The sequence below is a fragment of the Buteo buteo genome, chromosome 13, assembly GCF_964188355.1.
Source record: "Buteo buteo chromosome 13, bButBut1.hap1.1, whole genome shotgun sequence".
Classification (NCBI taxonomy): domain Eukaryota; kingdom Metazoa; phylum Chordata; class Aves; order Accipitriformes; family Accipitridae; genus Buteo; species Buteo buteo.
In genome coordinates this window covers 38,664,064-38,682,065 of record NC_134183.1, presented here as the reverse complement: position 1 = coordinate 38,682,065, position 18,002 = coordinate 38,664,064, and the positions used below count along the sequence as shown (strand labels likewise).

At 42.2% G+C, this 18,002-nt stretch overlaps 1 protein-coding gene across 5 annotated transcripts in view; it reads left to right on the top strand.

Moving 5' to 3' along the window:
- CSNK1G1 (casein kinase 1 gamma 1) overlaps nt 1–18,002 on the top strand; it is a 110,335-nt gene that overhangs the window by 46,695 nt on the left and 45,638 nt on the right. For all 5 annotated transcript variants that reach the window (XR_012652847.1, XM_075045754.1, XM_075045752.1 and 2 more), the window contains 2 exons: nt 6,568–6,608; nt 11,315–11,384. Coding sequence is in view for 3 of the 5 variants with exons in the window: in XM_075045752.1 (XP_074901853.1) it covers nt 6,568–6,608; nt 11,315–11,384 (111 nt within the window). In the remaining 2 variants the exon portion in view is untranslated. The remainder of the gene's footprint in view (nt 1–6,567; nt 6,609–11,314; nt 11,385–18,002) is intronic.

Here is an 18,002-nt window from a genome sequence, read left to right as displayed (position 1 = left end):
TTGCATTTATATGATGTGCCACTTCTCCCCAGTGTGAAGATTAACCAGCTTGCTTATGATCTGTCTCAGTAAATGGGTAGCTTCATTTCAGCATTACATCAGAGAAGTTTTATTGATTTGCAGGAACAGAGATAATGCTCCAAAGGTGGAGAGAAACCAAGGGCAGAGGCAAAAACTCCCACCTTCATGAACATGAGCACATGAGCATAACTGGCAGCTGAAGAGAAGTTTGAATCCTTACAGTAACATAACATGAATAGCTGTATTGCATTTTCAAAGGCCCCCCCCTGAACAGCAAACATCAGAATAGCAAGATCCCCATGGAGATGTTGAATTGCTTTGTAATCCAAGCTCTGCTTTGAGGTTTAGCAGCAGTAGTGGATCCCTCCAGGTACATGGCTCTTGCCTTTATTTGGCTGGTGCCCAAATGCTGATCCTGTTTCCATGGTGGTTCTTTTTCATGTTTCTCAAAATTTTAGCGGTATTGGATTTCTGACTAATGTATTGTTTCAAAGCACGGGCTTTACACAAGAGATTTAACTTCTGAAAAGGTCAGTTTACAGTGAAATTCAGTTTTAACTATGGAAAAAAGCAACACCTGTTAATTGAGTGGCTCTTTTTTGGTACACTGGTAAATGTTTTGCTAATATGGGTTAATTAGGTAGCATGCTGTAATTGGGCAATGAGCCATACATACTGATAACAGCAATTAGGTGTAGGTCCTTACAGAAGCTGTATTATTGTTGCTTTTTGCCAGTCACTATAGCTTTAAGAACTCCTGTTTGCTCAAATATCAGATATTTCTATTGCACAGATGTGATGCTAATTATTGCTGTGGGGAAGGAGAAGCAGCATGCCTGAAATACGAGCAAACAAGTCTCTGATAACAGTTTTGTCTTGCAAAGATGAATGGCGTGCCCTCTGCTTTTTGGCTTTTTTATGTGGTTTTGGAGAAGTTAAGCACCAGTGAATGCTTTTAGTGACACAGGAAGAACAAAGTCATGCACTGATAAACAAGGGGGAAAATCTATTTTTCCAATTCCCCAAAGAATTTCTTTTTTTTCAGGTGTTGTGTTTTCACTCTAAGCTGCTCTTGTATTGTGCTCCGTCGCCAGACAGAGGGCTGATTGTTCAGGGAGGAGATGGCATGTACGTATGGAAGCTGTTTTCTGCGAATATCAAGCACGCTGCTTAGGGTTGATCTTTCTTGCTGCAAATAGAGATAGCCCTGGGGATACTACTTTTTTGAAGCACGTGGGAGCAGCACAGTTGGATTCCAGCCCGCAGAGGAGTTGAAATGAGAAGATGAATGCAAAACTCAGCATCTGGCCCAGAGTAGTAAGATGAAGCGGGGTTAATTGATTGCTGTTTCTTCAGACAGGCTGCAGGTTAGGTGGTCTGTAAGAGCTTTGGTTTCTGAAGTGGCTCAATCTGCTAGCAGGGGTACAGTGCCAGCAAAGAGCAGAGGATCTTGCTTGCCATTCCTGGGCCGGTCTCTGCGTGCTTATGGGGTTTCACTGCCTTTTGTGCAACGCCGAGCCCTATCATGCAGCTCCCAGTTATCTGCCAGGTCAATTCTTCTGCTGCCTTGGGAGCTGGAGCACGCCTGAAGTTCTACAGTGTGACTTCTGCTGTTATGAGGTCCTGCATCTCCACCCCAAGCTGATAGGAGAACCAGAATTACATAAAACAGCCTGAGAAACAAACTCACTGAGCTGTAAAATTGTGTGCTATCAGTAGGTGCTCACTGCTCAGGAAAAATGGGATTTAACTTGTTAAATTTAGTACTGTGATAAGCCATGGCTGTAAAATTCACTGAAGAAAAAAATATCGCCAGTTGACACTATGAACCACCTCCTTATATCGACTCACAGACTTACCCCATGGGTATTTCTTGTATTTACCCAAAATCCTGAACCATGAGCCATGTTAGGGATAAATAAACCTATTCAAATGTCTCATTTTTTCCCAGTGTTTGGCACCCTTATTTAGTAAAGCAATTAAATAGGTACTAATGTAAAATTATTCCAGTTTTGGTAGGTTGGAGGGTTTTCTAAAATAAGCATTAAGTACTGGATAGACCAGGCGCTTATTTTAATGCAGAGCTGTAGACTGGAGCCCAAATCTTTTTTTTCTCTAATGCAAACATTATCTGGCATTTTCAAAACAGTGTGTTCAATTATAATTTTAAAATGATGATTAATGCAGCTTTTCTCCCTGCTTGGAGGGAGTGTGGGGGATGGAATGTTAAGAGGGCTACATCCTGTATGTTGCTTCTATCCTCCCTTGACAGGTTACTGCATCAAAGGGATTTTTTGAGAAGTCTATTTTCATGTACCACCCAAAGAAATTGTGTAGTGTCCAGAAGTCAGATGTCAGCGTGATTCATGCAGAGGTCTCATGAAGATTCAGCGCATGTCAACAGTGAGCAACAAGCCCCAAACTAGAAGAAAAGCTGCTTATTTGTACATTGTCAAGTCAGAGCAGGTTGATCAGATCTGGGAAGGTGCCCCCCCCAAAAGCGAGAACCACCCAGCAGACTCCCAGCCTGCAGTTTGAAGCCAGGAGCTCTGCTTTAAAACAAGTAAAACAATAATAAATAAATAAATAAAGATGATAATGGTCTCTGATATTGGGGCTAGTTTTGTCTCTGCTTCCCAAATAACAAAATAATCATGTGACTATTGGACTAGAATAATGCTAGATGTGGAGGGCATGGGTAAGAGTAGATCCTGTGTAGGATCCACGCTAGGAGCTGTTATTTGGAGATGTGCTCTAGAAAGCACAGCAAATCTGGCACTACGCAATTGATGTGAACTCATGTTTCAGCTGTTCATGGGATCTGGTCTCTCTGCAGATGCTCTGCTGTCTGGGGTGAGCTCTGCTTGGTCTTTAGGACAACTAGTTGGATGTTTGCTCCATTACTCAGCCCTGATCTGTCATCAGAATGTGTTATCCATATAGTGACAAACTAGAAGGAAGGGTCAAAGCATTTTTAATTTGTGTCATTTGTGAGAGGTTTGTACTTGTGGCTTAACTTTGGGAATAGTGCACATGAGAGATTGATCAGTTTGGGATCCTCTACTGGTCTGCAATCTGTCCATATATTCAACGCATCTTACTGCCAGGGCTTGAGAAATCCACTGTGTTAGGTTTCCCACGTGAATGCCAATGTCTTATTCTAAATGAGAAGTGATGCATTATGTAGTTCATAATTGTCAGTGGAACTACCCAAAACTGAGGCATGAACTTAATCGCTGCTCCATCAAAAGCTTTGCCTGAACTTGAAAGGCTTTTGTTAGCACAGTTATATCATCTCAGCTGTATTACAGATCTTTTGTCTTACTAAGATAAGATGCAGCTTCTATTCATGGCTTATTTTACTGTGCAGATTCACTTTCTCTTGTGAGCAGTGCTGCCTTTACTCTTCCATTTTAATACCAGTGCTGCCTTGTAGAAGGAGGAAGATGAAACCATTACACCTTGGAGAGTGTGATAGAAAAACCAAGGGGTAGATCTCAGTCTGGAGCAAGCCAACAAAGAGATTTTGGGGATTTGCTTTACCTTCACAGCTGGCAAAGCAAGCATTTTGTGCTGCAGCTTTAGGAAGGGTTTGGAGTTCAAAAGCTGGATCCATTTGCACCCCCTTAAGTTTAGAGTCTCCCCATAGTGTGTGCTCTAAAGGGGATGAACTGGAGGATTAATTAGTTCATTTACCTTTGGCTGCTGGCCTGACATCTCAGGCTAGTGTTTTGCTAATCCCAATTTTTTTAACTGAGGAACTATCTTCTGTCTATTCCTCAGCCTTATGAACTGGACCATGATAGACTGGATTATGGTTCCACATACATGGAAGGTGTTGGCAATGTCTTTCTCTGCCTTGAAATGAGCTTGGAAGAGCACTGTTTCCTCAATATTGTTATCCTATGTTGGTGGGAGAGCCCAAGTGTTGCTAGAAGGTCTGTGGGTCATCACTCCCTGGATGGACTTATACCCCTGCACGTTGAGCGCCAAAAACTACCTTGAAACGGTGCACCTCCAAGATTATGATGGAGGTCGTGGGATCTGTAGGGGATAGTGCTCTCATGCCTCCCTCCTTGGGTTTTTTGCTGTTTAAAACATCTAACTTTCTCACATATTTGAGCTGGAGCTTCCCTTAGTCCGGCTCAATGTCCTTAAACTGAGCATCTTGATAGGAGTTCAGTCCCTATCATGAGGAAGGGAAGAGGACGTAAGTGTCAGTGGGCGAGCTACAGCTGGAGCTGCTGATATGACTCATTTGCTGGTAGCTAATATGGAGCAGATAATTTACATGTATTTAGTCTGCCTTCCCTTAATGTCCTTGCATGTTCTCCCCCTACCAGTTGTCGGATAGCATCAGACTGGAGCCCTTATCTGTCTCCAAGGGTAAAGCAGTTTATCCTGCCACCCCCTTTCCGCTGATTTGGCCTTCCAGTTCTTTCAGTGCTTTGAAGCCACTTTCCAATGCCTGAGTGTTCCTGGTGTGACTGCAAAACCTACTTTCTACCCTTCGTTTCCAGCCTGGACAGAATAGCTTTTATTAAAAGATCTAAAGAAATAGATTCAAACAACCTTGTGTTGCAAGGGTTAATGTTGGAGCTCAGCTTACACATCTGCTTGCATAAAATACTTCCTCTAAGGATATTTAACCTCACATTTAAGTGCCTGCCCTGTATTAAACAGCATTGCCAGTTACTGTAACAGGTTGAAGCTTTCCATAAATTTTTTTGGCTTCCCGATGAATGTTAAAGCAATCTGCTCAGCGCGGGACCTGGAGTGGGAGTGCCTGATACAAAAGTCGAAGGCCGGAACTACACTGAGCAATATAGCAGGGACGGTATCAAAAGAAGTTGCATGCAGAAAATATGAAGCTACTAAAAAGTAAAATAAATGGGGAATTTTCCCTGATAAGTATTTCAGGGTTTAAAGATGACTGTTTGTCTTCTCTCATGTTCATATTGTCTTTAATTTTATTGAGTCTTTTACTGTTGTTGCTGCATGCGAAGAGTATCTGTACGTAAGGGATGACATAGCATGTTTTTTAGTGGTGACATGTAGATATGCTAGAGCTGCCCAAACTCCTGCCTGCTCTGAAGTATGTTACTCCCTGTCCTGGACTTTCTCAATAGCTGGTCTGTTCTAAGCATCAGCAACTGTTACAGGAATTGGAAAGTAAATGTGTAATAGGGCTGGGGAAAGTTGATGCTACAAACAAGCACTGATAATTTCCAGTATAGACTGCTATTGAATTTTGGAGCTACACAGTCACTCAATGAAAGCATGACTTGTGCTGTAGTGGTGCTGGCAACAGTGAGCGAAGAAGGTCAGCCCTTCCCTGTATAAAACCACAGGGAGCTTTGTGCGGTGGAGGCTGCCCTCCTCAAACGATACAGTGGAACTAGAGGAGGTCAGAAGGGTGGCAGAGATGTCAGGACGATGGGACAGATCAGGTACAAGGGCTGCCTGAGCATCCCTCCCAGTGGTATCCCTTCCAGGAGAGTTTGCTGTCAATTATGAGCAACATGGAGAAGGGGAAGGGGGAGTGATTGCTCAAATTACCTCGCAGAGGAACTGGAGGACGTTGAATGATACGGCAACTGGCAGCTTCAGAACACACGGATAGATGCTCCTTGACAGATGTAGCTGTGCATCTCTGCCACAGATGCAGGATTGCTAAGGAGGCCAAGGGCTTGGTTCAAACACCAGACGCGTTCCTGGAGGAAAAATTCACCTCCAGCTGTAGCACACAGGGATAGCAACTCTGGCTCAGAGTTGTGGAGCCACAATATACCAGCAGCTGGCTGCGTGCTTGCCTTGTTATACTCGTCCTAGGCTCTTGCCCTTTGTGCTTGCCAGAGCTAGTATCAGACTAGACACTCCTCCGTATTTTGGGGTCCTGAGAATGGGTTTTGTTCTTCTAGTGTATTTTTTAACATCATTTGTACCATATTGCAACTGAGAATTATTGGCCTTATTAGATTACGAGGATTGACTTTGTGCCACTGGCATACAGAAGGCATTTTATACGTGCTGCCTGCCTGTTCATAGAGGAAGAAATAAAAGCTATGTGTTGGTACAAAGGTTATTTTCACATGCCTTCCTGCAGTAGTCGCTTTGATATATAGCACTATTATGCTAGTGAAACTTCCTATAGAACATAGGATAAAATTGTTCAGTGTCCAGCAGATTCAAGACATTTCTGAAAGAAATGATGCTCTGACTCTTCATTTTTTGTTCCCCAGACTTTTTTGGCATGATGTGGATAATAAAACCTAATGTGTCTGGGATGCCTCTTCAAATGCTTGCATCGAATATAAGTGCTACCATAAAACATGATTACTTTATGCTGAATGGAAGATAGTGTTTGCTTGCCCTGGTGAACTGCTGCAACTTATTATTTTGAGGCTTACACTGTGTTAAAGACGTGAACTTCAGCGGGGAATTGAGAAAAGACAGCTCTGTCATCAGTGATGCTCTTCTGCGTTGTATCTCTAGCTGCAAGTGTTGAATGTGGAACTAAAAGTTTTTTTTCCTTTTCCTTTGCAGGTAAAAATCTCTACACCAATGAATATGTAGCGATCAAACTGGTAAGTGGAAGCTTCAGGTGTTCTTAAATGGCTTGCACTTAATATTAAAAATTCAGACTAAAAGCAACTCTCTCACTTTGGGCTTAATGGTGCTCTCACCCTTAGCTAGAATAAGTTATTTAAGCTAAGATAAATTCTTGAGAACATTAAAAATGAGGAAAAAACCCATCCCTCCACCTGCTGAACATTCTTTTGTACCTAAATGGTCTGTAGCCATCTTACACCAGTGAGAGACTTGTTCCTTTTTCCAAGCTGGCTGCCAGGTCCCAGTGAATGGCACTGATTGTGGGTTTGCCACCTCTTCCCACTCCTGGGTTGAGCCTTTCTGTTCAGGACTCTTATTGATTCTCCAGATTCTTATCTTCCTCTAGATGGGCTCTTGTCAGAGCATTTGATTAGGAGTCTGGCACTCTGCAGCCTGCTACTCCACGTTTTTGGAGTCGAGAGGCAGGAAAGGGGGTGTTTCAATGGTTAAAATTCCCTTGGGGGAGAGTAACAGCTCAGTCTGGTATGATGCCGAGAGACTGCAGATGTAATAGGCAAAACAAGATCTAATTTAGCGAAGGTTAGTCTTTCCTCTAGTTGATTTGGGTGGCCTAGGATATATAGCCATAGCATCTTCAGAATTATTTTCTCCTTTTATGTCATAGGATGCTAAAAATGAACCAAATTGGCTCACCAAAGCATTGCAGGAGTTGTGTTAAAAAACCCAAGCCCCAACAGTAGCGAACTTTAGACCTTGTGCAAGCAGTTTTGTTCACAGCTCTCTTCTCATCCAGTATTACAAGCCTCAGTACCAGTTATCAGATTATTTTCTGCCCTGCAGTCAATGTAGCCCTCCCCAGGTGCATGCAATGACAGTTTCCATGTTTCTTCTATACTGGACCAGCGAATGGTCCAGGTAAAAAGTCTTCTTCTGAAGACTGCTTCAGGGTATGAAGGCACTGTGGTCAACAGTGATTTGAAGTAGGAGTCTAGGAGATGGGGACACTCTCTAAATCGTGGCTCTTCCAGATTTATAAAATCATAGCCCAGTAGTTTGTGTTTATGCCTTAACTTTTCCTGTCTAGAAACTAAGACTTTCATTAGTCTCTTGGGGTTTTCAATTTTGATGTTTTCAGTTGATTTGCTCTTTTCTCATTGGTATGCTCTTTAATCACAGATTGAAACCCTAGAATCTGAAGTTAAAGTTGTAGTGCTAATCTGATATTAGCAGCACACATGCCTGTTTGCCCAACCAGTGTTGTCTGGCAAAATGACAGGAGTCATTCAGATTACAGAAGATCAAGATGGACTTGGTGCATTAATTCTGATCGTGTTCAAGTGCCACAGATTTTATATCTCTAGCATTCTCCTTATACGATGCGTTGTAGATGAAAAATAATTAGGGCTTTGCAGGAGGGACTTGTTTTCAAGCCTGTTGGCAAATGTCAGAAGATATTCCCTAAAATAAACAAACACCTGCAGTGGAGCTTAGGTTGTCCATGATATGGATCCACATCAGGAAGGTGGACTGGTGCTTGTTGAGAAGCTCGCTTTTTAGGCAAATCTGACAATAGAAAATGCACTGTGTACACAGGCCAGGTGTTCTCTTGAATCAATAACGCTTCTAATTTGCTTTCAAAGATAATCCCACAAAGTTACAGTATCGGAAGGCGTAAGGAAGTAATACAGGAAAAACATAGCCGTATTAATCCAAAGGATGCTTGTTTCTCTCAAAATACTGCTTGCAGTGACACCTCCCAGTAACCTGAAACCTTTCAATAGCCATACGGCAGACCTGAATGGCATTACCTTAGTGTTTCCTTAATCTTAGTTATTTTTTCTGGTAGCATTCTTTCTTCCCCCCAAAATAACTGACTGTTAAAGCAGATACTCTGCAACACACTCCAGTTTTATTTGCCCTGTTGTGATTCATGCTTAAAAATTTCTGGTCCTTCGCATTTGAAGGACTGGAATTGCCATCCGGTGGCCATCCAGGCATTCGCATACCTGCTCCATTTCTCAGAAGATTAATGAGGGAACAGTAGAAGAGATGGGGTTTTTTTGGTCTCCTAATCTTAGACCATATTCCTCAGGAGTAAGAATTACTTGGCCTCCCTAACAGCAAATATGTTTCTCTTATATGTGTACTTAAGTGTAATTTTCTTTATCCTTTGAATAATTTGTGGACTAGTGGTAGAGTAGCTGCTTTCAATGTACTTGAAGGCAACGCTTTCTTTTTATCTACATTGCTGGACCAAATCAAAACTCTGCTCCAAGTCCTTCTAGCTGTGTGAGATCGTCTTCTGCAACTGCAACCCTGCTGGCTCAGCTATTCATGCCTCCTGTCATGATGTTAAAGCTGGAAAATTAGAGAATTGTGTAATGGATGCCGAAGAGCTGATCAGAAAGTGCTGTGAAATTCAGTGCTAGTGTCTCATGGTTTCTCTTTGGGGTTGAGGATTGTGCTGCATCTTGGAAAATTGCTAGGGGTGGAGAAGAGTGCCTGTGTTCTGACTTGTGTGGTGTCACCATATAGCTCCTTCTCCTGCTCTTCAGCTGAACATTATTTGGTTAAGGGCATCTAGTTCATGGAGGAGTTCGTCTTCTGAAATGCCTTGGCCGTATTTACTGGTTTAATCGTTTGAGGGTTTTTAATGCTGAATTGCAGATAGTAGGAATTTCTTCCCTGCATGAAACCAGCCCGTTAACATACAGATGTAGTGTGAGTGCAGGTACCAACCTGTACCCTCTCGTAGTGATCATGATGCCATTAGTTCGAGCTCTGGATCTTGTATGTTAGGCAGTAGCAATTCAGTTATTTTCGCTATAAATGCAACATCTGCCAGCATCCCTAAGCCCTTGTCCTATAGGACAACCATCTGTTCTGGTATGATCTTCTTGGAAGCTGCCACGACTCTAGCAAGTGTTCAGAGCTCAGGCTCCAGCAGCTCCTGATGCAGAAGTGGTTTGGGCTTACTTTCCCTGATGATGTCACGAGCAGACTCATGTCCTGATACATTAATCCTTCTACCTTTATCCAAATAGTTTATTTAGATAAATAAACTATTCACTGAACAGGCTGAGTTCGTGTTGCCCTAAATCCCTTTGGTTTGAAGGTGTCTATAGACTGACCCTTAAGCCGCCATTAAACAATTATCTTAATTTAAATGTGATTTAGATAACAAACTTGGTTTTGCATTGCTTTATATTTGCCTTCAATACAGGTTCAGTTTTGCCCTCAGAAAATTTTTCACTATTGTTTTCTAAGTAGTTGGTCATATTTGACTTCTGAAGCTTTTAAACATCAGGAAGTTGAGAAGCAACCAGGAGCATTTCTTCCCCTTGCTGGCAAATGGAGGGGATGACTTGAGCTGGCGATGAACAGCTTGGCTGGATGTCAAATTGCCTGAATTCCTGTGCAAAAATCATTCTTCCAACTTAAAAAGAAGTCTTTAACGTGAAGTTCACGCCAAATGTGGACATTAGTCTTATGCTGCAGACCAGAGGTGAAACAAGACAAAGTAGATCAGCTAAAGCCTTCTTGTCCTCCTGTGCAGACAGAAGAGTTGTTCCACTGTATCGAAGATGTTGGCTCAAACTCTTATCTAAGGTGCTTTTGCTCCGATTCATAGGAGCTGACGTGAAACACGAAAGGACTTTTTTTGTGTTGGTCTTAGGGGGCTCCTTTATAGGCAAAATTCTAGATAATGAGTTCATCAAATAGAGGGCTATTTAGCAGGTTTTTGAAATTCAGACTTATTTTGGTGCCGTGCTATGAATTTTATGTAGTTTTGAGCATGGAGCATTTTTTTTTCTCAAAAGCAAGGAAATAAGCAACATCCAAACAAAAATTGAGGGCAGTATTAACTTCCATTTCAAAGATGTCTGGGAATTAGGTGAATCCATATTACTGCCTGTCCCAAGTGCGTAGTTTTATTGAAAATGTAATTTCTCAAGTCTCTTAATCCTCTCCATGTTAACATTATCTTTTTAGAAGCTTTGTAATCTTACATGTTAATGCCTTTATGGATTGTAGGCATTAAGTTTTGTGCATAAAGCGCAGATGAGTAACAGTTGAGAAATGTAATGTTTTGGGTGTATTGCAGACTTATCAATTTTTATTCTGTGTATAAAAATAGAACATTCTTGAGTGTTTTGAGATGTTTGACTGACACCTGCTACTGAAGGGGAAGACTTCTTCCAGTGTTTTTACCAGATACCTGGCTGCACTGTAGTGCTTGCTGCAAACAAGATTGTACATTTATACAACTGTGGTCTGATTTAAAACACAGGTACATGACTCAACATTTTTCAAAAATATAGGCTAGTGACCAACAAAAATACTGCGGGCAACCACAGTCCACAAAGTGAACTTGGGACTTGATCTTTTGCAACCTTGACTTTCCTCCTACTAATGTCTAGGGTCATTCTTCAAGGACCAGGAGCTTTGTTGAACGATTCTTGAATTTCACTGCCATGAATGAGCTTTGTATTTAAATGAGGAGGTTATTTATCCTCCAGAGTGCAAGTCTTATTGCTTTTTGTTCTCTGCTTATTTAAATGACATCTAATGGTGAAGTCTGTTGTTAGACTTTCAGTCTAGGGTGTTTCATTATCTTGAAATGTGAAGCATTATATACAGTGACACACCTTCAAGTATAGGATAGAACTCTTTTCAGTCAAACGAATTTTAACCAAAAATTTATTATTTTTTTTTTTAGGAACCAATAAAGTCACGTGCACCACAGCTCCATTTAGAATACAGGTTTTATAAACAACTTGGAAGTGCGGGTAAGTAAACCTACCTTAAGCTTATAGAAAGTTTGTGATTTCTTTATTAAATCAAACGTCACCATGGTATTTGTTGTGTAACTCTGACTTGAACTCACTGTTCTGGACAAATTCTTTTAGCCTCACACAAGTTTTGGTCAGTATAACATCATAATGATACTGAGTAATTATGTGGATCTAGAAACTTGAGTTAGTGAGGAGTGACTGATATGGGAAATACCCATGTGAGTGTGTTTGTAAAATATAGGAACCTTTGATGGAGGGCAAGTTATTTATGTATAGAATGACAGATTTTAAAAAGGTGACATAAAGTGTTAAAATCTAGGAAATTGTGTAAGAAGCATAGAGCTTTTCTAATAAAAAACTGAAATACTGTTTTCATTGATGTTTACTAAATCGTAAGAGTGTCCAAAAGCCCATGGGCTCAGTATCCTCTGTGCGACTGTAGTCGACAACAAATATGAGAAGAATATAACAGGATAAGCCAAAGTGGGGGGTTTTGTTTGGGGTTTTTTTTCTGGCAAGCTCTCTGATTTCCCTAATACAGGGCTTGAGCTTGTGTCTAATAGTGTTTGGATTTTTCTTCCCTGAATTTATGGTTGCTTTTTAAACCTATATAGACTTCTAGCATGTGCTGTTTCCCATGCCAAGGATTTCCACAGCCTTGACTACCCACTGCACAAGGAAGTCTCTCTGAAGCAAAGACCTCCTCTGCTCCTTCTGTGCCTTGGTCATATATTGACCTTGGGTTTTGGCAAGTTCCCTACATTACTGTAAAATTTTTACACTTTCTTCTGATTTTATTTTTCTTGTTTTCCCTGGATGGACCTAGCTTCCACTGGTAGAGGATGTGCTCTCATATTACCAAAATACTAAGTTGAACAGAATGTAAGATACATCTGCTCTGAGCTCATAATATTCAGTGCCTGAACAGTTGTCCTGCATTTTTCCTTTCTGCTTGTTCCAATTAATTTTTCTAATCCATTTCCTTAATTTTGTGTAGCACATTCTGTGGAGATTGGGTGCTATAGCACTCTACATTTTGTGGCTTCTGTGCTCCTTATAGGATGCAAAATCTGGAATGTGGGAACCAAGTAAGTTGTCACTATTGGAAACACTAAAATATTGTTGTTATTTGTTTTAAACAGAACTTGTCCCCTGAAATAAGGTGCTCTTTTCTATGTATTTTGTATTCTGGTGGTAGCATCTGGTACTGTGGACAAAGCTCCTGATAGGTTAATGTTGTTGCTTAATTCCAGTTACCTGTGCTTTTGAGACTTTAGGCATTTCTGCTGAAGCCTGTGTAGTAAATAAATCAAATGTAGGATCACAGAATAAGAAAGACACTTAATTCTGCTCCTCGGTCCCTACTTGAGTTCAGCTGATGCTTGCCATCTCTGTGATAACCCAGCAAATGTCTTTCATGACATGTGAATGAATCCCTATCTGCTTTTTCTACACCCATCAGCTTTCTACCACGTTTTAAAGATGTTATTGAAGAATTTTAAAACTGATCAAATGTTGGGGGTTTGGCTTTATTTTGGTTAGATTAAGTATTTTTAATGGGTTTTCTCCTGTTCCTAACAAATCTAAACTTTTCATCCTACAATGAAACTTTTTCATCCTACTTACCCACACAGGGCATTTCTCCATGAGCACGCTAATGGAAGTATTTCTGAGTATGCTGCCATCAGACATGGAGATCTTGCCTTCCAGATCTCTTCCCCTCTTTCTAGGGAGGGTGCTGACTGTCATCTCAAGCCTTTTTGCCAGTATTTGTCAAGAGACTGTTCAGAAGCCTCATGAACAACATGACTTTTACTTCTATCTCTGTGTGGTCCCACGGGCATCGCAAATGCAGCTCTGATAATCTGTCGAATGCCATTAGAAGCTCTTGTTCTACAGTTTTGCCAAAACAACTGGAAATAAGCCAGGAGCTCGGGTGGAGGATGTGAGCCACCTCTCTGGTCTCTCCATGTAACTTGGAAGCTGAACAAAATAAATTTTGGTGGAGTCAGACTGCCAGGACCAGGGAGCCTTAACTTGGTGTCTGCATGCCATGCTGAGAATTAGGGGCAGACCGTCTGCTGTAAAAACAGATTGGTGCTAAATATGGGCTGACTTTGGGGAAATAGATGGGTCTGTTCTCAATGATGTTGTTAATGCCAGGCTCTCCTTAATGGTTCTTGCTTAAAAGCTTCAACTGCTCAGACAGCCTTGAACTTCAGTAACCAGGACTGGTTATTTGAAATTATGGTAGACTCGCCAAATGAAAACTGAAAATGCCCAAACCCATGGTGTGTATGACTCAGAGGAGAGCAACAGTAGTGTTGCATGTGACATACTGTTCAATAAGTTAGCCAATTAGTCTTGCCAAATAACGTGGCTGACTGCAAACCTCCCACCATTAGCCTGAAAAGTGAGACTAGTAAAAGCATTGCTGTAACACTGCAGTAGCGGCGTGGTCCTCTTATTAGTGCAACTGCTGCGTTCAACTGCATGTACAACCAGATGGTCTTGGTGAGCAGTGTCTCTGTGAGAAGTCAAAATTGTCATCACCTGCAGCATTTGGAGAAAATTTTTTTTTTCCTAATGAGAAGAATTTTAACGGTGATTTCCTTTTTCCCCGGATGTTCAGAATAAACATTTTTAAAGTATATTAGTCTTGGATACTGATCATAGGAAAACTTAGGTTGGAAGGGACCAACCTACTGGGCTATGGATCAAGTAAGAATCTTCTTGTAGGATAGCTTTGTGTGTGTTGAAAAAAGATTTTTCATCTCTAGTATGTGACTGGATGTGTCCACGTGAAGTTGGGACTAGCCTGGAGGAAAGTGTTTTGTTGCAGTTGGCCTTCCAAGAGAATGGTCTTGGATGCTAAAGACTGCAAAAAACTTCATCAGGACTTGCTTGCAATGTACCAGATCAAGAAGCACAACCTCCAAACTCAGGAGCTTAAAGGTTTTGTGCATCAAAACCCCTGCAGAAGCCCAACCAGTGTTGTTAAGGGGGCCTGAAGTGCTCCATCACACTGGTAGGACAAGTGCTATTTTTGGAGAGAAATTTGCAACTAGCTCTGTAATGCTGACTTCGGAGTCTGGTCCTGTAGTACATTGCAAAGAATATTTTTGGTGGATGTTTGCCCCAAAATTTTAGAACAGTTCTACAGTTCAATGCCTGAAGGTAACAGTTACCTGCTTCACTTGTTGCCATCATCAAATATTAATGAAATTAGTCTCTCCATTTTTTTTGGCTGTTCAGTTTAGTTTTGCATTTTCCATGGTGGTGTTAAACAGAGTAGCAAACAGCCCAATAATTCAGGGCTCTGTCAGAAGTTAATTCCTGGGATGAGCTTCCATGTGAGATGTTTCCACGTGAACGGAGGAAGCAGCACAGTTGTGTGATAGCTGCCTCTTCCTTTTGCAGCTGCTCTGTGACTTCCTGTGCCACACGCTCCATCAGCATCGATGTTTAAAAGACTTTCTGACAAGGCACCAAAGTTGCATCTGTTGCCTCCCATCAGCACCAGCTTCTTCGTCTGCCACGTGACTCAGATAAAGATCACTAGTCAGCTTGGATTAACTGAGGAGAAGACTGGATTTCTTGTGTCTCATACATCTTAAGACATATTTCACACTAGATTAAGATATACTAGAGCAGTGAAAAATTTGATAAAGGGATCTAAACTGTATGAATGTAGCTCTTTTTGGTGCTTCTCAGAATACTCAGTACCAGTGGATATATCAAATGGATTCAGAAGTAGCTAACAGAGATAGTCCTGGCACAGAAGTAACCAACTAACAGACATGTCTGATGTGCTTCTGCAGGTAATTGATGCTATCTCTGATCTTTCAATGTCTCCCTGTAGTAAGAGAAACTAATAGCTCCCCTATAATTACCTAGCTTGCCCCTCTACATGGAGGGATGTTTGCTTATAGAAATGGGTTTTCATGATTCTTCCTTGAACTTTTCTACCCTCCAAAAGAAGAGGCAGGGGCCTGCCTGCACAGTGACCATCTGCTGGTTTCTTCTGTCTCACTGTGGAATTAAATATTTAATAACCTAAAATAGTGTATGACTGCTTTAATGTAAGCAGTGAAACAAAAAAAGAAAACCGCAGGCACGGTGTCAAAGACCTGATGGTCAGTCCGTAGGGTGTCTCAGGAACGGAAGAGAATTCCTTTAGGTTTTAGGTAGTCTGGGATACGACCCGTTTGCTGACCAAGATAATTGGAGTAGTTTTAACAATCTCTGTGCAAACTAGTTGTGTTACTCTGTCATCAATCCTGTAAGATGCCGGTGTCATACTGAACTGTTTCATGGTTGTTCTTTGTTGTAAAATCCACGTGAGCATGCACAGACATCCTGACACAGAAGATTCACCCTGGCCCAGGCTATTCCCAGGATCTCGCTTTACTGGTGGTGGCAGAGTCAGTCCTGAATTTTCTTCTTGCTGGATAGTACCTACCTGTGTATGAACATGAGTAGCACAGCTATCCACAAGAAGTTCAAGTGTAATGGGTATTCCCCAAAACTAGGCTCTTGCTCTATGACCCTCTTTGAGGACTGGCTGTTCCAGGTGTTCCCCTGCTCCCCAAGGCTGGTTCCTCGGCTGCTGGGCTTCCCCTTGCTCTGAGGCTTTGTACAGCTACTTAAATCTGCTGCTTCCATACCTCAGGGACAAGAGGAGCTCCCTGTCCGACGTGACTGGATGCTTTTACATCTCCTAGGGCTGCCAGAAGCAGTTTAAGTTTCCAGCATGTTTCCAGTGTTGGGTCAGTCACTTGAGCATGTCATTTGTCTCCTGCACTTCAAGTTTGTGGAGTAAAGGCTTGGCTTCTTATCATTTATAAAAAATCTTGAATAATCAGGCCCTACAGCTTGCAGGATGACGAGTGGAGGAGCTCCATCCGCACTGCTGGCTGGTGTTTGAGTGTCTGGGGTTGGCAGAGCAAAACTGAGTTACTTTGACCATAGTCAAACACACCCAGCTCCTGCATTTCCTGGGCAGTGTACCAAAAGGCAAAGCTTTTGCTTTGCTCAGACTGCCCCCTGCTCGCTCAGCAGCATCCCAGGACCCTCTTACTTGGTTTGGGTGAATAAAGCAGTTCACACAGCTTGCAGGAGCCCTGCCAGGCCCGTTGGGCCACCTTCAGCAGCTGGGTCCTGCTGGTGGCACGCTAAAGCCTTAGCGATTGCGTTGGCTTTGTCTTGTGGGCTCTTTTTGCTTATTGACCTGGTTTGAGGACCTTCAGCAGGAATGGTCTTTTTGTTTTAAGGCCGATTCCAGATTCTCACCTTTCCTTCAAGTTAAACTCTCTTACAGACTTCACAGGGGAAACATCTCTTCTAAAGTTTTCGTTGAAAACTCATCTTTTATCAGCAAGCAGTGCCCATATTCCTTAGCCTCTGTTTCTCGCTCTTCAGCAGCCTTTGGCTTGAGCTGCTCTTTCCCTTGCGTAATGTGGACACGCGGGAGTACGTGGCCGTGCTTTTATCTCTGCCCATCCCGTCATTTGGATTTTTGGCTGCAATCTGCTGCAGCTCCTACACATCCTTTTGCATACGCTGGTATTTTCAACCAGCTAGTCTGAGTTGCACATGGAGATAGATACTGGCCTCCCCTGTTGACCAACTGCTCTGGTCAGGATCTGGGCTGGCAGTGGGGGTTGTGTGCAGTGCTGCTTGAGCCTGTAGTGTGAAACGTGGATCCTACTGCTATCAGCTCTAATAGAAAACACTTTAAATGGGTTTTAAAGTAGTGAAGCCTTTTAAACTTTAGACGCTGCTATGTTTCCTGCTGTAGGAACCTCTGTGTCCTTACTCAGTGCCGTAAGCACGTATCTCGTCTGCTAAGTGTTTAACATCCCTTAGCCAAAGGGAAGCTGAAGATGCTGTTCGTGAACACTTTGAGAAAGCTGTTGTGTTCCAGGGAAGAGAAGCGTGACAAAGCTTGTCTGCACACCGGGGTGCTGGGGTGCCCTGTCTCCCAGATGTGGCAGCAGAGCCCAGGGAGCCACTCCGTGTCACTTCATGTGCTGCAGGAGGATGGCTGGATGCTGCAGGCACCTGCCTGTGCAGCCAGAAAGCTGATGCCTCTCCTCATCCAGCTGCTGTCATATCCGATGGAGCTTATGTATCCATGCCTGCAGAGCCTCCCAACAGAAATGGAAGCCAAACGCCAAGACTTTAAGATGAGCTTTGTCCAAAAGCTTTTTTTTTTTCCTCTCCAGCTATGCTGGTTGGAGGGGAAAAAAAGACTTATCTCTTTCTATAAGCCTTGCTTTGCTGAGAAGTTGAGGAAACATGTCTGCTGCATTGATGTATACTTGCAAAGCTTTAACTATATCTTTTTTCCCCAAAGTATTTTTGTCCCCCAAACTCTAAGCCTTTTCTAGAGGACAGGGAGCCTACTGTTTCATGACCATTACTGTACCACTCTGAGCCCAGTTGCCTTTCTCTCAGGACATAACCATGGCTGAAAAACATCTTCAGGCAATCAGGAAACTGCTCTTTAATGTTGTGCTTCCACACAAATAAATAATTCACTATGGTCCTGGGAAGTATTGACTTTCCAGCAGTGACCAGTAGATGTACAGGAATGAATTTTTGTTGTTG